The sequence below is a fragment of the Bufo bufo genome, chromosome 8 (genome assembly GCF_905171765.1).
Source record: "Bufo bufo chromosome 8, aBufBuf1.1, whole genome shotgun sequence".
NCBI lineage: Eukaryota > Metazoa > Chordata > Amphibia > Anura > Bufonidae > Bufo > Bufo bufo.
In genome coordinates this window covers 12395500-12415428 of record NC_053396.1, presented here as the reverse complement: position 1 = coordinate 12415428, position 19929 = coordinate 12395500, and the positions used below count along the sequence as shown (strand labels likewise).

General features: G+C 45.0%; 1 protein-coding gene across 1 annotated transcript; it reads right to left on the bottom strand.

Moving 5' to 3' along the window:
- Window positions 1-5745: 5745 nt before the first annotated feature.
- LOC120977583 (ficolin-1-B-like) lies at window positions 5746-18532 on the bottom strand. The gene is made up of 8 exons (XM_040405579.1): window positions 18451-18532; window positions 18092-18205; window positions 14925-14978; window positions 14794-14838; window positions 11239-11366; window positions 7388-7517; window positions 6892-7026; window positions 5746-6013 (listed from the first exon to the last, which is right to left on the bottom strand). Exons 1-8 carry the CDS (start codon window positions 18530-18532, stop codon window positions 5751-5753), a joined length of 951 nt encoding a protein of 316 aa, XP_040261513.1. The 3' UTR covers window positions 5746-5750.
- Between the last annotated feature and the right edge of the window lie 1397 nt (window positions 18533-19929).

The following is a 19929-nucleotide window of genomic DNA, read 5'->3' as shown; positions in this document are numbered from 1 at the left end:
CCACCCCTGATGAAGCTGCTCTTTACACCAGTGATACATGTGAGGGGACTCTCTGGAGTGTTACTTATTAACCAGGTGACATACACTCACCTAAAGAATTATTAGGAACACCTGTTCTATTTCTCATTAATGCAATTATCTAGTCAACCAATCACATGGCAGTTGCTTCAATGCATTTAGGGGGGTGCTCCTGGTCAAGACAATCTCCTGAACTCCAAACTGAATGTCAGAATGGGAAAGAAAGGTGATTTCAGCAATTTTGAGCGTGGCATGGTTGTTGGTGCCAGACGGGCCGGTCTGAGTATTTCACAATCTGCTCAGTTACTGGGATTTTCACGCACAACCATTTCTAGGGTTTACAAAGAATGGTGCGAAAAGGGGAAAACATCCAGTATGCGGCAGTCCTGTGGGCAAAAATGCCTTGTGGATGCTAGAGGTCAGAGGAGAATGGGCCGACTGATTCAAGCTGATAGAAGAGCAACGTTGATTGAAATAACCACTCGTTACAACCGAGGTCTGCAGCAAAGCATTTGTGAAGCCACAACACGCACAACCTTGAGGCAGATGGGCTACAACAGCAGAAGACCCCACCGGGTACCACTCATCTCCACTACAAATAGGAAAAAGAGGCTACAATTTGCATAAGCTCCCCAAAATTGGCCTGTTGAAGACTGGAAAAATGTTGCCTGGTCTGATGAGTCTCGATTTCTGTTGAGACATTCAAATGGTAGAGTCCGAATTTGGCGTAAACAGAATAAGAACATGTATCCACCGGCTGGTGGTGGTGGTGTAATGGTGTGGGGGATGTTTTCTGGGCACACTTTACGCCCCTTAGTGCCAATTGGGCATTGTTTAAATGCCACGGGCTACCTGAGCATTGTTTTTGACCATTTCCATCCCTTCATGACCACCATGTACCCATCCTCTGATGGCTACTTCCAGCAGGATAATGCACCATGTCACAAAGCTCCAATCATTTCAAATTGGTTTCTTGAACATGACAATGAGTTCACTGTACTAAAATGGCCCCACAGTCACCAGATCTCAACCCAATAGAGCATCTTTGGGATGTGTTGGAACGGGAGCTTCGTGCCCTGGATGTGCATCCCTCAAATCTCCATCAACTGCAAGATGCTATCCTATCAATATGGGCCAACATTTCTAAAGAATGCTATCAGCACCTTGTGGAATCAATGCCACGTAGAATTAAGGCCGTTCTGAAGGCAAAAGGGGGTCCAACACTGGACCCCCTAATAATTCTTTAGGTGAGTGTATATTACTGTTACATTTGCTAGAAGTAAGACGCGGCAAGGATTCTGGTGTCACGGATGGTGTTGCAGAAAGCTGGGACTTATAAATAAACATCCGACTGGCTTGATCCCAAACTAAGGAGCATATGGGTGAGCCCTATAAAACCCCTAGAGCTCTCCCTGACCGCTATGCCCATGCAAAGATCTTTATGGTAGACGATTGCATGCCCTCGTACCTTATACTATGTGACACCTGAAAACCCTATAATAGTGAGGGGACACGACCACCGGCTCCCTGCACTTAATACGGACGGAGTCAGGGCCACCTACAATCAAGCCAGCAAGAAACACAAATAAAGGAAACAGACTTATCTGAGGAATCAGGAGAAGCAGCCTCCAGCAGTGAACACAGCCCAGGAAGAAGTATAAACCGCAAAGTGAGGCAGTATGGGAGGGAATATAAAGGGAGACAATCAGTGCAAATAGGTGACAGCTGGGAGAAGGAAAGGAGATGAGAAAGTGAAACCAAAACAAAGAACATCATGCAAGAGGTAGAGAATAACGTCTGCCAGATCTTCTCACAGAGCTGGCGGTGACATCTGGCCTTTTAGTAAATTTGCCGCTTCTCTTGTTATGGATGCTATGTTGGTGCACCACTTCCGGTTTCCTGTTTTTCGTTTGTAGCAGTTGCTCCTGTCTTTATGTTATGTTACCAACATGGCTCCTGTGCAGTAATCCTGCGTGCTGTGTTTATTTACATCACATGAAACATGGTGTCAGAAGTATCTGGATCTGCGCTGCTTCTGCACATTTGCCTTGCAGCGTGATCGTGTCTCCTGTCCGTGGATTTGAACATTTGACGCAATGCAATAGCAGCATCATGGCGGCTAACAGCATTCCGCTGCTTGAGCCGATGAGGGTAAGCGGCAACGTTTGTGATAACTGGGACACCTTCAAAACTGAGTTTGATGACTACTGCCTCGCCACAGGGTTAAAGGAGAAGCCTGCATCATGCACGTATTGTGGCAGTTTGCATTTACGTGTGAAAGAAAAGTGGGAAATTCTGTACTGCATGCGGTAAGCCAAATCACTTTGCAAGGGTGTGTCTCTCCCGTGACATGAAAGTAAGGAAGCTACACACAATTCAGCAAGTGCCTGATTCTGAGGACGCACAACTGTTTAGCACTGACATGCTTTACTCCTCAGAATGCATTGGTGCTGTAAACACAAAAGGCAAGGAATGATTTGTAAACCTCAATTTAAATAATATAATCCAACCTTGTCAGCTGGATTCAGGTGCAACATTTGATGTAATGAGTTTGAAGGACAAAGTTTGAAGGGCAAGTATCAGGTGCCAACCCCCCTCCCCCATGTGCCAGTATCAAGTGCCTCCCGCTCCCCCCATGGCAGTAACAGTTGGGTATTAAAAAAATAAATAAACACTTCTACTTACCTCCATGTCAGGATTCGAACCCACGACCTTCTGTATCAAAGGCAAAGCACTTATCCACACAACCATAAGAGCTGCCTTGCCAATGACTGAAAAAGTATGAGACTTCTACTGTTATAGCTGTCTAAGTGTACATCTATACACATGACAGCTGCCCCAACACACCCAGCACTGCTATATCTCTATATGACAGCTGTCCCAGCACACTCAGCTCTGCTATATCTCTATATATGATAGCTGCCCCAGCACACCCAGCTCTGCTACATCTAATACACATGACAGCTGCACCAGCACACTCAGCTCTACTATATCTCTATATATGACAGCTGCCCCAGCACACCCAGCTCTTCTACATCTATATATCTCTAAGTATTGCTATACAGTAGATAGATATATAGAGATATAGTAAAGCTGAGTGTGCTGGTGCAGCGGTCATGTGTATTAGATGTAGCAGAGCTGGGTGTGCTGGGGCAGCTATCATATATAGAGATATAGCAGTGCTGGGTGTGTTGGGGCAGCTGTCGTGTATAGATGTACACTTAGCCAGCTACAACAGTAGAAGTCTCATATTTTTTCAATCAGTTGCAATGTGTGGGTGTGTGGGTAAATGCTTTGCCTCTGATACATGAAGGTTGTGGGTTTGAATCCCAGACACATCAGGAGACAGTAAGATTAAGATCACATTAGCGAGAGGGCCTGCTGCTGTGAATTGATCATATTTAGCTAACTTGAAAGTAAACTGTCACACATGCTGCCGGGGCGCCGGGCCCCACACTTTGCTCTATGGTGTGGAGGACTGGGCTCATTACCCTGCCCCAAATTATCATATTTATGTATATGAATAAAGTGATTCTGTCACCACCTATAAGCCCTGTAAGCTAAACATATGCTCATGTCCAGGGCAGCATTCTGATTTCTAAGGTGGCCTTATAAAAGCTATTTGTGGCTTTATTCTGCCGAAAAACAGGTTTTACTAACCTGTCAATCATTAAATTAAGGTGCCCAAGCAGGGGAGATCTGTGGATGCATGGTGCCCGGCCGCACGCATCGCCGTTCGTGCCCAGCGCCGCCTTCTACTCCTCAGTGCCGCCTCTCCCTCCCTCCCCCTCCTCCCGCTTTGAGATCCCGCGCATGCACACAGGCTCAGCCTGATGCGCCGTTGCACACTTCTGGCATCGGCTTCTTCTTGCACTGTGCGCACGCGCCGAGAAGGGGACGCTGCTACAGGTTGCCGGAAAGGTTTACTGCGAGTAAACTAGAGATGGGAAGTTCAGATCTTTCACATAAATCGGTTCATTTCAATCAGTTCATTCAAATGAACCGATTCATGAATCGAATCTTCGGTTCACTCGCTGAGCTGACAAGAAGCAAGTGAACCGAAGCTTAGGTTGCGCAATGCGCATGCGCGGATGCTTCCTTTCACTTGCTGACTCGCTGAGTCAGCTCTTGGTCTGAGTCAGGAAGTTTATTCTTTAAAACCCTGTGTGTAATTATCTACCCCACCGTAGGGAAAAAACAAGCATCCAGGGGGGGTGAATTTAACACTGGGGTAAATAATATAATTAAAATGGAGGGTTAAATGTGTAAATGTATTTAAAAAAAATACGTCTCTCTCAATAGTTCTATAGCTACTGAATGAGACAGAGGAAGGGATGCCTTTAACATATATATCTCCTTGAGAAGCCAATTTGACCCTAAAGGGTTAATTCAACCTGTAATGTAAACTCTGTGTCCTGTCACTTCTCTTCTCTCTCTGCTCTGATATCAGTAAACCTTTCCGGGATATATTGTTTCACATGCGGGCGTCAGGGAGCCGCTATCTAATAGCGGGAGACTCCCTGAACCTCCGGGAGACTTGAGATCCCTGGAGTTGTAGTTTCCCAGCAGCTGGAGTGCCGAAGATTGCAGATCCCTGACTTATAGGATAGCTGCCTTACATCTGGTGGCATTAGAGGCAGAGCTTGCCAACAGCTCATTCGCATACCCTCTTCTTATAGTCTTCTCAGGAGCGCACATGCTTGTCACCTATTGGATAGGCTTGGCCCCTCCAACTAAAGTAGACAAGATGGAAAATGAGGACCTCAAAGAAAGAGTGTAAAAAACATTAAACAGGGAGATGGGAATACCCCTTTCAAGTGGTTGTGTCACAAAGCATAGTCACCATTTTTCAAACCAGGACCTGGATCGGAATACTTTTGTAATTGAATGCAATTAAAAATGTAGTCTAGCCAGTGAGCTATTCAATGAAATGCATCTGTATAGCTCTGGCGCCACCTGCTGTTTGTTCTCTTCCTTATTTTCTGTCCATCTCACCGAGCTGGTCGCACACGTTCAGTTTAAATCTTCAACTGCCACTAGCGGTATGTTCTGTTAGAAGCTCTGTCAGTTATAGGGAAAGAGCTGCAGCAGGAAGGATACGCCCTGTGAGCTGCCAGGCTGAAGATAATCTAGCAGAGCAATTGTAGCAATGAATGTAGAGATCTCTGGATCCATGTGAGGTGCAGGGCTGGTTCTAGCTTTGTTATTGTCATGGACTATATGAGGTCTGATTTTCATTTTTTACATCAATCATGGCATAAATCCTTTAAGCCCTGTCCTTTTTGCAAAAGTGGGGTAGAATTGAAAAAATGTACACATTCCCTAAATAATAATAAATTCCCTCCATGGTTTGCATATGTTTGATAGAACATTGAACCAAACAGAGAATCATATAATTTATTCTCATTCATCTGCTCACATGCAGGGTCTAATGAGTCCATCAACCTGACTGAGGAGAGAGGGACACACAGAGAAGATAGGAAAAGGCTTCACTATTCCTTTGACCGACTTCGGGAGAGTAGATGTCTGACGTGATTGCCCCCTGTAATAATGTAATAACTTGTTGGAGATGAGACTATGTTAGGAGATCACGCTGCTTAAGAAGGAGGATGAGGACAATTTGAGCTGGTCCCAAAGAGGTCTCAGGGTCTACAACACTGACAGTCCTTGCATAGAGGACCTCTGTCTATAATAACGACATGGTCTCTGATCCGCACTTTTCAATGGCCAGTCTATTTAATAACAGGGCGAAACTTCATTTCTGAAGACTTTAGGGAGTACATGCTGCCTCTGAAAGTGTTCCAGATGACCCCACCGGATTCTTTTGAGTGTTCACCCTTCAGGTATTCCCCATTCAGGTGGGAGCTACGGCAGGCTACAAACCACCAGGCTCCTTTATAATATTCGGCACAGGGTGTCCACTCTTTTTGAGCCTTGTCGTTCTGCCTATCTTTGGTGGAGAAGGCTTCGTTCCTGTGTAATCCTAGTGAATCTCCTAAGGAAAACCAAAGGAAAGCAACAAAACAATTAAAACATGTTTTCCATGATATGAAATATTCTTTCCCTCCAGACGCTCTTCTTATTTAATCCTTAAATACTTTCTATTTCTATATTTCTGGCATCTGTCCGCATGATCAACCCTGATAAACCAGGCACATTGCCTGGTAGAGTTGATCATGCTGAGTAAAACAATATGTTCCTTTTCTCTATAGGGTTAAAAATTGCCAAAATATATGAATTGTTATATTTATGAAAATTACCTATTTGGGGGCACCAAGGGGCTGGCCATAGCACCAGGAGCACTATTAGCGCAATGCCCCTGTGTTCTCTGTAGTCACTGCTGCCCTTTGTTTGACAGAGGTGTCTAGCTCCACCGGGGAAGGTTAAGTGGCTTGGTGGGTGCGCAGTGTATCCAATAAGCAGCGTTCATCAGATCCAATGCGCAGGTGATGGGTCACTTCGCCTACTCGACGCCTGCACAATGGATCGTTTGATGCTTACAAAGTTTATCAAGCAGCATATGATTCACTGCGCAAGCACTGAGCCTCGGAGCTGGTGTAAGACATCCCTGTCAATCGAATGGGAGAGAGGGAGTACAGACAGCACAAGGGTGTTGCTCTAGTAGTGCTCCGAGCACTATGGCCAGCCTCTTGGTGCTCCAAATAGGTAATTTACATAAATATAAAAATAAATATATCTTGGCAAGTTTTAACCCTATTGATAACATTTTTCTTAGTATGATTAACCCTACAATGTGCCTGGTTTATTCGGGTTGATCATGCTGATAGATGCCCTTTTTTACCATGTTTTTTGCGTTGTGACTATGGTAGATAATACTAAGGTGTCAGATAGATGAGAATCAGATCCTCTTACCTGCAGTTCCTTTAATGAAACCACTAAAGCTCAGCCTGTAGAAGTCTTCTTCTCCATTAATACTGAAGTCTTTGTATGTGGCGTAGGTTCGATTATTTTCAAAATCTTCTAAATCCACACGGAGCTGAAATTTACCTATAAGACGAAATATCAGATAAGGATGGGGTTCATCAAGAGTCAGCATTTTGGGGGATTTGGCACCCAGATTTATCTTTAGAAGACTTTTTTTTATATTTGGCTATTATTCTGCTATGAGTTGCTAGGGTTGTGGATAGCTATTGTTTCTCTACCAACCAGATTGTCTGACATATTTCAGCTTGGCAGCAAAAATGGGCGAAGGCAGCAACAAACCCATGTTATGCCCTAGATCAGTGTAAGTTCGAGAAGCCACCAACATCATCATCATCGGGGACATTTATTAGGCTAAGAATATCTGTAATCCAGGGAGACAATAATGACTCCACCACTGATACGACGACCAGGACTTGATCATTACCTTTGGATGTAAGTCGGTGAATATTCTCGTTGCCCAACCAGAATTCACTCAGTTGACTACCAAATCCTCTTCTGTAGGTCTCCCAGTCTTGGTAAAAGTCTACCAAACCGTCCACACGTCTCTGAAACACCTGGAAGGAAAGGTGAATTTACTAGTCTTAGGGTACTTTTACAGTAGCGTTTTTTGATATCAGCAGGCAGTTTCGGCAACAGAACTGCCTACCGAATCCGGCAAGCCGTGTACAAACGGAATTTTTCCGTTAGACAGATCCGGTGAAATACTGGATCCGTCTCATCCGTAATAAGTGATCCGGTATTTAAATTTTTTAAAGATCAAACGCCCGGCACATGCACAGACCGGAAAACCGGATCTGGTGATGCGGCAATGTCCGGACAACTTTGTACCGGATCTGGCATTAATACATCTCTATGGAAATTAATGCCGGATCGACAAGTGCGGTATTGTTCCAGGATTTTGTCCGGAAAAAACACTGTGCAGTATTTTGTCCAGTCAAATACTGTACAAGGGGCGGAACTGAAGACATCCTGATGCTTCCATTCAGAATGCATTAGGACAAAACTGATGCGTTTTTTTTCCGGTATTGAGACCCTTTACCGGATTTCAATACCGGTAAAGAATAACGCTAGTGTGAAAGTACCCTTATCCTCATACTGTAATTTCCACATATTCTGTCACTGCTGGTGCAGAAACCCAGAGCTGGGTAATTGCAAATTGTTTTTTGTTTAATGTCTGTCATACTATTAAATACCATTTATTGTGATTTAATACAATGTATACCCAGTATGGGTATGCATGGAAGTGACAGAGTTAACCTACTGTGACACAGCCTTTAGAGGAGGTTTGAGTGTGGATCCTGGATCTGCCCCTAGCTTAGTCTGGTTATTGTGAGTCAAAAAAAGAAGAGCGAGGAAGGCCCTTGATTGGATCAAAGTTAGGACCAGTTCACACAGAGTTTTTTGGTGATGTTTTTGGAGCGTTTCTGCCTCTAAAGCAGCTTCAAAAACTCCTCAGAACAGCCTCCCATTCATTTCAATGAGAAGCAGCACTTGCTTATTTTTTTACACGCGTAAAAGAGAAGCCGCATGTCCTATCTTGGGGCAGAATCAGCGCTTAATCTCCCATTTTTTGCACGTTTTTTGGTGCAGATCAGCGTCAAATCTGTTTCAAAAACCTCAAGCTGAAAATTCAGCTTTGCATTGAAGTGAACAAATTTTTCTCGCGCTGAAAAATGTCACGTGTATTCCATGCTGATTTTTTTTAAGCATATTTCAAAATTAGTCATGTGAACCGGCACTTACAGAGAATAACCGAACCTGAAGATTTTCTACTAAGTGAAAGACCTCACCAATCTACTACATTATCTGTACTCAGAGAGTTAATACTGTGTTATCTGTGGTGTTACATAGGACTGCAGGTGCCATCTACGGCATTATCTGTAAAAAGGGGTGTGTCCATAGGTTGGGGGGGGGCACAATACTTGGCTTGCCCCGGGTGGTGGCAACCCACACTACGCCACTGGTGAGGGGAATACTGCTAAGACACCCTTCACACCTGGCCAGTCATATCACAACCCCTCAGTTGCAAATTACAGCCATCTTAAAAGTAATATTACCAGCCATAGATCCTGCAGACAGAGGCTTTGAGAAGATAGAGAGCATAGAGTACTATCATTCCTATCCTTGTTCAATCCATGCAAAACCATCTAGGGAGACTTGCACTGTGAATTGTTGGAACTGTGTTTTGTTACTGTTGGATAGTACTACAACTCCCATTCTGAACTTCAGCAAAAGGAAGATGTTTGATATCGACATCTGGTTTGGTTACTGACTCCTGCACCCTCCGCCGGATATGGCACTCTACACCTTCTGCCTTGCACCCACACCAAACCTACTACAACATCAAGGGCACCTCAACTACCATCAGGCAGGAGCCCCAACATCAGGGTGTGCCCCTCAGGTTGAGGATTGCAGTATGTTATGCATGGAAGTGACAGAGTTAACCTACTGTGACACAGCCTTTACAGGAGGTTTGAATGTGGATCCTGGATCTGCCCCTAGCTTAGTCTGGTTATTGTGAGTCAGAAAAAGAAGAGCGAGGAAGGCCCTTGATTGGATCAAAGTTAGGGCCAGTTCACACAGAGTTTTTCGGAGATGTTTATGGAGCGTTTCTGCCTCAAAATCAGCTTTAAAAACTCCTCAGAACAGCCTCCCATTCATTTCAATGAGAATTTTTTGCACTTTTTTGGTGCAGATCAGCATCAAATCTGTTTAAAAAAAAAACAAGCTGCAAATTCAGCTTTGCATTGAAGTGAACAAAGTTTTTTTGCGCTGAAAAATGTCACGTGTATTCCATGCTGATTTACATGGTGTGATGTTATTTACATGGGACTGTATTTTGGAGGGGCTGAGGAATTATAATTTTTGAGGACAGTAAACAGAGAAATATAACTACAAGGGGCACTATAAATACTGGGGGCACTTCAGGGGGAGCATTATAACAGTAGGGGGTATTATAAATACTGGGGCACTTCAGAGTGAGCATTATAACAGTAGGGGGCAATATAAATACTGGGGGCACTGTGGGGGCATTTTAAATCCAGGGGGCATTAGGCGTTCTTATTATTACTGGGGGCTCTATAGGAGGGACTTATAGATCTGCATTATTTTTATTTTATTATTAAGAGCACTGTGGGGGAGGCCTTATTACTACTGAGGGGTCAGTAGATAGCTTTATTATGACTGGGGCAACAATAGGGGGCCTTATTTCTACTGGGGGCTCTGTAAGGGCATTATTAATACTGGAGAGCTCTTGTACTAATGGGGGCACTCTTGTGGAGCATTATCACTGTTGGTGGCACTGTAGGGGGCAGTATTAATAATGAGGGCATTCTAGAAGGGAATTACTATTGGTGGGACTATGAGGAGCACTGTTACTATGGGGGGGGGGCACTCATTATTCTTCAGCATAGTATTTGGGGGTACAGAAAAGTGAGGAAGCCAAGATGTCTGTGTGTCACACTCTGCAGAGATGAGAAGCGGCTGAGAGAAGTTGTCCGGAGCAAATGGAGAAGATGATGACAGAGACGATCTACATCAGAGGAGACGTCACCTGGAGGCTCTGGATGGTAGAGGTATGTGCTGCTATATAGCAAGTACAGGAAAATGTCTTCAGTGCTAGTGTTTGGGGCGGTCGGTCGACTTAGAGAATTGGGCCATATGCATTGGGGCTTGGGCCCCAGATCTTCTGAGACTCTAGCAACGCCCCTCCCAGTGATGGCCAACTGTAGACAGCTGTTTCAGGGTTCTGGTCCCTCTTCAACATTATCAGCGGGGGCTGGTATCTACTACCAAAGTTTGGACCTAACTCACCTTGATTTTTAAAAAAAATTTATGTAACTCCTCTTCTCTGGAAAACATGTTTGACCTGTCCAGAAGTCAGACTTTTCTGGCCTCACTTGTGGTCCATAGTTTCCAGTCTTATCCATGTCCCTTTTCATTTTATGATCCTCTTACAGAGTTTTGACAATTTCTTGTAAAACTGTTCTGTCCACTTTAAGAAACTGATGCCACACGAGATAAATTCCTCAATAATGAAAAAGCCAAGGAGGTCAGACCAGATCTTTGGTATGATGCCTCCTCATAACCTAGTATGGAGACCAGTGCTTCCTTTCTCCCCTTTATCTCTTTCTCCTTCTTATCTCACGGTCCTTTCATTCTTTCTAACACTCCACGTAGTTCTCCTTAGTACTGGTAGAGCCACTAATCTATAAATGATTAATACACAACAATCAATAAAGTCGTCTGAAGGTGCGATCCTTATTGTAAACTTACTATCCATCCTCCTCCATCCGTAGTCATGTCACATGGCACCATCAGAGGCTGCATGCCGTCTGGGTATATTGTGTACCAGCCATTGAGCACCATGCCTTTATCCCTCAGCTCCTTACAGTTCTTTGCAGCTGCAAAATACATGAACAAAAATATGCACATATTGAATATTTATAGAGCACCATGGGGGACAAAGGATAAAAGGAAACAATATGAATACTATTGATACTATATGGAGAATAAATAGTATATTATACTCCAGAGCTGCACTCATTATTCTGCTGGTGGAGTCACTGTGTAAATACATTACTTATCCTGTACTTATCCTGAGTTGCACCCTGTATTATACTCCAGAGCTGTACTCACTATTCTGCTGCTGAGGTCACTGTGTACATACATTACTGATCCTGTACTGATCCTGAGTTACATCCTGTATTATACTCCAGAGCTGCACTCACTATTCTGCTGCTGGGGTCACTGTGTACATACATTACTGATCCTGTACCGATCCTTAGTTACATCCTGTACTATACTCCAGAGCTGCACTCACTATTCTGCTGGTGCAGTTACTGTGTACATACATTACTTATCCTGTGCTGATCCTGAGTTACATCCTGTATTATACTCCAGAGCTGCACTCACTATTCTGCTGGTGGAATCACTGTGTACATACATTACTTATCCTGTGCTGATCCTGAGTTACATCCTGTATTATACTCCAGAGCTGCACTCACCATTCTGCTGGTGGAATCACTGTGTACATACATTACTTATCCTGTACTGATCCTGAGTTACATCCTGTATTATACTCCACAGCTGCACTCACTATTCTGCTGGTGGAGTCACTGTGTACATACATTACTTATCCTGTACTGATCCTGAGTTACATCCTGTATTATACTCCACAGCTGCACTCACTATTCTGCTGGTGGAGTCACTGTGTACATACATTACTTATCCTGTACTTATCCTGAGTTGCACCCTGTATTATACTCCAGAGCTGTACTCACTATTCTGCTGCTGAGGTCACTGTGTACATACATTACTGATCCTGTACTGATCCTGAGTTACATCCTGTATTATACTCCAGAGCTGCACTCACTATTCTGCTGCTGGGGTCACTGTGTACATACATTACTGATCCTGTACCGATCCTTAGTTACATCCTGTACTATACTCCAGAGCTGCACTCACTATTCTGCTGGTGCAGTTACTGTGTACATACATTACTTATCCTGTGCTGATCCTGAGTTACATCCTGTATTATACTCCAGAGCTGCACTCACTATTCTGCTGGTGGAATCACTGTGTACATACATTACTTATCCTGTGCTGATCCTGAGTTACATCCTGTATTATACTCCAGAGCTGCACTCACTATTCTGCTGGTGGAATCACTGTGTACATACATTACTTATCCTGTACTGATCCTGAGTTACATCCTGTATTATACTCCACAGCTGCACTCACTATTCTGCTGGTGGAGTCACTGTGTACATACATTACTTATCCTGTACTGATCCTGAGTTACATCCTGTATTATACTCCACAGCTGCACTCACTATTCTGCTGGTGGAGTCACTGTGTACATACACTGCTCAAAAAAATAAAGGGAACACTTAAACAACACAATGTAACTCCAAGTCAATCACACTTCTGTGAAATCAAACTGTCCACTTAGGAAGCAACACTGAGTGACAATCAATTTCACATGCTGTTGTGCAAATGGGATAGACAACAGGTGAAAATTATAGGCAATTAGCAATACACCCCCAATAAAGGAGGCGTTCTGCAGGTGGTGACCACAGACCACTTCTCAGTTCCTATGCTTCCTGGCTGATGTTTTGGTCCCTTTTGAATGCTGGCGGTGCTTTCACTCTAGTGGTAGCATGAGACGGAGTCTACAACCCACACAAGTGGCTCAGGTAGTGCAGCTTATCCAGGATGGCACATCAATGCGAGCTGTGTCAAGAAGGTTTGCTGTGTCTGTCAGCGTAGTGTCCAGAGCATGGAGGCGCTACCAGGAGACAGGCCAGTACATCAGGAGACGTGGAGGAGGCCGTAGGAGGGCAACAACCCAGCAGCAGGACCGCTACCTCCGCCTTTGTGCAAGGAGGAACAGGAGGAGCACTGCCAGAGTCCTGCAAAATGACCTCCAGCAGGCCATAAATGTGCATGTGTCTGCTCAAATGGTCAGAAACAGACTCCATGAGGGTGATATGATGGCCCGACATCCACAGGTGGGGGTTGTGCTTACAGCCCAACACCGTGCAGGACGTTTGGCATTTGCCAGAGAACACCAAGATGGCAAATTTGCCACTGGCGCCATGTGCTCTTCACAGATGAAAGCAGGTTCACACTGAGCACATGTGACAGATGTGACAGAGTCTGGAGACGCCGTGGAGAACGTTCTTCTGCCTGCAACATCCTCCAGCATGACCGGTTTGGCATTGGGTCAGTAATGGTGTGGGGTGGCATTTCTTTGGAGGGCCGCACAGCCCTCCATGTGCTCGCCAGAGGTAGCCTGACTGCCATTAGGTACCGAGATGAGATCCTCAGACCCCTTGTGAGACCATATGCTGGTGCGGTTGGCCCTGGGTTCCTCCTAATGCAAGACAATGCTAGACCGCATGTGGCTGGAGTGTGTCAGCAGTTCCTGCAAGACGAAGGCATTGATGCTATGGACTGGCCCGCCCGTTCCCCAGACCTGAATCCAATTGAGCACATCTGGGACATCATGTCTCGCTCTATCCACCAACGTCACGTTGCACCACAGACTGTCCAGGAGTTGGCAGATGCTTTAGTCCAGGTCTGGGAGGAGATCCCTCAGGAGACCGTCCGCCACCTCATCAGGAGCATGCACAGGCATTGTAGGGAGGTCAAACAGGCACGTGAAGGCCACACAAACAAAACACAAAGTTGGATACATCAAAGTTGGATCAGCCTGTAGTGTGTTTTTCCACTTTAATTTTGAGTGTGACTCCAAATCCAGACCTCCATGGGTTGAAAAATTTGATTTCCATTTTTTTATTTTTGTGTGATTTTGTTGTCAGCACATTCAACTATGTAAAGAACAAAGTATTGCAGAAGAATATTTAATTAATTCAGATCTAGGATGTGTTATTTTTGTGTTCCCTTTATTTTTTTGAGCAGTGTACATTACTTATCCTGTACTGATCCTGAGTTACATCCTGTATTATACTCCAGAGCTGCACTCACTATTCTGCTGGTGAAGTCACTGTGTACATACATTACTTATCCTGTACTGATCCTGAGTTACATCCTGTATTATACCCCAGAGCTGCAGACACTGAATAACCAGGGGATGCTTGGAGATTTCAGCTCTCAAACCTGCAAACTGGTGAATGCAGCTCTGGATCAGTACAAGATTATTAATATAATGTGGATATTTCCATGTCACCTGCAGTGGAGGAACATTTCCAGAGCAGAGAAGGTCACCATTCTGTGTGCAGCTTTTGTCTATAACATCCCCTGATCAGGCTGCTGATACCAATATGTCCTCTTACCTGGAGAACGGATGTAATGACCTTCTCTTACCTCCATATACTGGACTGTATGGGACGCCGTTTTCTCCTTTGCTTCCTAAAGAACCACAAGAAGTCAATTTCTTAGCTCTACAGACAAGAGGGAGTCGGGAGAGATACATATTTCTTGTATCGCAACGTTACCTTTTTCTCCAGTTGGTCCCAGGTTTCCTTTTTTCCCGGGATCTCCCATGTCACCTAGATTCAAAGGGAACGTATTAGAAAGAGATTTGACTGTAAGAAAAAGATGTGATAAGGCAAAAATGAAGCTCCCCTGACCAGGGCCGTCTTTAATATTGATTGGACCCTGGGCAAAAATTTATTTGGGCCCCCTGGATCCCGCCTTCCCACACCTTAGCAGGCAATCATGCCCTTCACCACAACACACTACACATCTGGTAGAGTACAGTGAATGACTGTAAATACTTCCAGTTCTCGAGACTCCAGCGGCTCAGGATCAGTGCTCTGGGCAGCTGGGCTCAGGCTGGAAGTGGGCACCGCCCTGCAGGAAGGAGACCAGGGCTCGTTTCACCCTAGCGTTACAGTGCACCCCAGCACCCCACTGTAATGACCGGCGTCACGCACAGGGAGGGAAAAGGGAAAGCCCTGCCCAAGGGAGAGGGAAAGGTGGTGACCCCTGACTCACCTTGCGGCTGGCACCTGACTGCCCTGACGTCCCTAGACGTGTTCCTCACCCGTGCGGCGATCACGTGCCTAAACCCTGGCTTTCCCTAAAATGAGCCCTAGATAGTGAACGGGCCGGTGGGATCGCTAGTCCGCACCACTGACACTAAGAGGGAAACACCAGGGAGAGGACAGACAATACAGACAAACACATACACCCAGGTGGGCGACCACAGCAGACCACAAAGGTCCAGCAGGGATCCGGAGGGTAGCGTTCTGGACCAACAACCAGAGAACGCAGCAACACAGCTCCAGAGGGTCAGAATAGATGTCCAGGCAGGAAGCTCTATATCTGGCAACCAGAGAAGTGTGAGAGGGGAATATAAGGAGGTTGGGAGTGCTGGACAAGGAACAGCTGAGGAGAAGGAGCTATGGATCCCTGAGTGAGCCAAAAGGGTTGCAAAGCAAACCCAGAAAGCTACCATTAGGAAACAGCCCTATCTTACATAGAGCGCGCAGCCAACCGCTGCGACTTCCTGACCCCGGGTATAACGGAGTCAGGCGTGGTTCTTGACACCCTCGTGACACCCACGCAGTATAGCACCCTATAGTATACAGCAACCCACAGTATGCAGTATAGCACCCTATAGTATACAGCACCACACAGTATAGCACCCCACACTATACAGTACCCCACAGTATATAGTAGAGCAGTATAGCAGCCCACAGTATACAACACCTCACAGTACACAGTAGAGCAGTATAGCACCTCACCATATACAGCACCCCAAACTATACACGATACAGCACCCCACACTATACAGTACAGCAGTATAGCACTCCACAATATACAGCACCCACAGTATACATCCCCCCACAGTATACAGTACAGCAGTATAGCACTCCACAATATACAGCCCCCCACAGTATACAATACAGCAGTATAGCACTCCACAATATACAGCACCCACAGTATACAGCCCCCCACACTATACAGTACAGCAGTATAGCACTCCACAATATACAGCCCCCCACAGTATACAATACAGCAGTATAGCACTCCACAATATACAGCACCCACAGTATACAACCCCCCACAGTATACAAGCCCCCACACTATACAGCACCCCACTATACAGTAGTTTACAGTATATTAGCATAACAGCCCCTGTCACCTTTTTCTGATGTAATCTTCACAAAAAAAGCTCCACAGTTAAGGCAAACTTCTACAGCAACACTCCTGGTAGAAAGAACCTTGATGACCTCATAGCCATGTGACCAGTAATATTGCTAGGTTACTGGTCACATGGGGATGATGTCATCTAAGGTCCTAGAAAATCACAGCTCTCACAGTACGCTGCCTGGAGTGCCGGCAGGCATGGCATGGCAGCACCCCCTGTGTAGCTGACAAACACCCAGGGCAGTGGCTAGCAGGGCTCAAGAGGCAGCTGCCTTGGGCCCCCCAGGAGCAACTGGGCCCAGGGCAGCTGCCCCTTTTGCCCCTTGTTAAAGCCGACCCTGCCCGTGACTAATGAGGTAGAAGATCTAATATGAGGTAGGAGAAGAATCATCAACACAGAAGTGGACGGGTCACCTTTTAGAGGCATATCTCCACTTATAACCACATTTAACCCTTATGTATTATTTGTGTTTTTTACCACCGTACAAAGTTTCTTTTTTACAATTCTACTGGTTGCCCTTGGAAACAGACAACAGTTTAGTCCCATTCTGCTGTCAGACATGTGACCTAACATCTCATCTGTAAAACTGACCATACCAATGTGATTGAAGTTGTCTGAACATACTGTTATTTACAGGCCATGTTGTGTATGGGAGAAAGGGGAACCTTTGGTCTTTCTCTCTCTCTCTATTTAAATAAATGGAGAAGAACTAGTCGTGTAACTGTAAATAAGTCCCCCAGTGATCACTGCTCTCTACATGGATGCCTTCACAAGTATAGGAGGTCACGGTCATTGAGTAAGGGTGGTGAACCTCATAAGTTCCCCTAGGTATGTAATTTTGAGGGAATGTTTATTGATATCTTGCTATTCTTGTCATGTATATGGATATTTGTGTTATATAAGCAGAATATATTGTATTGTAATGTGTTGTGTTCCATCCTGTTTGTATATTTTCCAATGTATATGTGCTAATACTATACATTTTTGTTAGCATTTGGTGCCTTTGTGGTAACAGAAATCAAGAGTGAGATACAAATGCAGCTGGTGGCATAAAGAAGAAGAGAGCGTGGATGAAGCCACATGGAGAGCCAGCCCTCAGCACCCCAATGGCACCTGTCACTACACAGCGTTTTACTGTCACTTTATTATCCTCTCTCTGGCATCTTTCTGGAAACAGGGTGTTGGTGGTCCAGAGGGAAGAACAAGGTAATGAAGTGACTGTAAAACGCTGTGTAGTGACAGGTGCTATCGTGGTGTTGTGGGCTGACACTACATGTGGCTTCAGCCACGCTCTCTTCTTCTTCCTGCTGCCTGCGAGCTCTGACTTGCAATACTTGAGCTGGCTCAGCAGAACCTATAATCTAAGACTAACATATAGCTAGTTACTACATGTAGAAACCATACTGTAACACCAAATATAGAGAATATGGTAAGCAATAGCATATAAACATTAAGGAATAGACAGTTATATATTTTTTTAGTGGGTTGCTCATGTACTGTATTTACCTTTCTGTCCCTGAGGTCCTGGAGTTCCCTGCAGTCCTGCATGTCCTGGGATCCCCGGACACCCTCTTAGAATAGCCGGCTTGTCTGATTCCCCAACTCCCACCAGTTTCACATCTGTTAAGAGGTAAAAAGCAAGGATTGTCAAATTTTCACACAACAGCTTCCTGAGGCAGTTACGGTCCATAGAAATACATGGAGCCACATGTAGACACAACCTTCTTATCCTGTGACCACCTCATTGATAAGAACCAGGTGAGGTGTAAGGGAAGTCCTGGAGCTGTCACACATGAGTCACATTACAGATGCAGAATCAGTTCTTCAAGGCCTCTGTCACCAGTAAGGAAGTGACTGTCACTTACCTGGACAGTTGTCTTCTGCCTGGCCGCAGAGTAAGATTGTACCAAGGAGAAGCCCCAGTATGGTTTGTGGTGAGAAGGTCATGGCTCCTTCTCTGATCGCTGGTTTTACCGTCTGGTATAGCAGAACTTATAACGTTTTCTCTGTCCCTGTCCACTCTATATACTGTACTGGGGGTTTAGTTACTGGAAAACCAATGTAATCAGGCCAATGACCCTTATTGATTTGTATGGAGATAATAAGGCTACAGAGGAACTGACTCGTCTACTTGTGTAAGCTAGCAGGTCATAAGGTTAGTGGTCATAAATCACATAATCACCCATATATAAGACAGTCTCCCAATATGATCCGGCCACACTGCCCCCATAAGTGATAGCCACAGTGTCCTTTTATGTGCCAGCCACATTGCCCTCATAATTATTAACCACGGTGTCTCCACATTGCCCTCATGAGTGGTAGCCGCAGTGCCTCCATATATACCATCCTCATTGCCCTTGTGGTTGTTAGCTAGCGTCCCATTTCTTTTATTATGAAATGCTGGATCTGGATCTATACTTGTCCTTTATTCTTGGCCTCCTTTCTGCTGTTCTGCCCTTTTTAGACCATAGGATTCCAGTAAATGATGTAGATATATAGGATCGGTGCCCCCGACCCATTCCCATCTATAAAAGCCAGGAATGCAAAAAGCTGACCGTCTATTGAGATCAGAACTACTGGAAGGATATTCCCGATACTGGAGGATTGTTAGCTATTGAAATTTAGCAGGGATATAGCTATAAGCTCTGAGGCTCCTCTGCCATGTAAGAAGACACCAACACCATGGTAGGTGGGGGCCCAATTACAGATTTTGCATTAGTTTCAAGATAGCTTCTAGTTACTCCTCTACCCAATAAGTCAGCGGAGAGCTTTCTATTTGGACTAGCAGTACCCTTGCCATCTGTCCTGGTTATGGTATAGCTAATCATACCCTGGAGCTTTTCTCATTCTCCATCAGGTCTCTTTAATAAATGAGGTCTTGCATACTCCTGTTGGTGGCCAATATGACAATACTATACATTGGCGTGATTCTCTGGCAGATGACAAACATGGTTCTTTCCCACCCCTGATGAAGCTGCTCTTTACACCAGTGATACATGTGAGGTGACTCTCTGGAGTGTTACTTATTAACCAGGTGACATATATTACTGTTACATTTGCTAGAAGTAAGACTTGGCAAGGATTCTGGTGTCACGGATGATGTTGCAGAAAGCTGGGACATAAAAAAAAACATCCGACTGGCTTGATCCCAAACTAAGGAGCATATGGGTGAGCCCTATAAAACCTCTAGAGCTCTCCCTGACTGCTATGCCCATGCAAAGATCTTTATGGTAGACGATTGCATGCCCTCGTACCTTATACTATCTGACACCTGAAAACCCTATAATAGTGAGGGGACACGACCACCGGCTCCCTGCACTTAATACGGACGGAGTCAGGGTCAC

Bases quoted from the DNA above. Each gene is read 5' to 3' on its own strand.
- LOC120977583 (XM_040405579.1), bottom strand. From the start codon at position 18,532: ATGACCTTCTCACCACAAACCATACTGGGGCTTCTCCTTGGTACAATC. The intron at 14,979-18,091 runs GTAAATACAGTA...CTTTGAATCTAG, and splicing joins AGGACCTCAGGGACAGAAAG to GTGACATGGGAGATCCCGGG. The intron at 7,518-11,238 runs GTAAGTTTACAA...CTTTCCTTCCAG, and splicing joins CGGATGGAGGAGGATGGATA to GTGTTTCAGAGACGTGTGGA.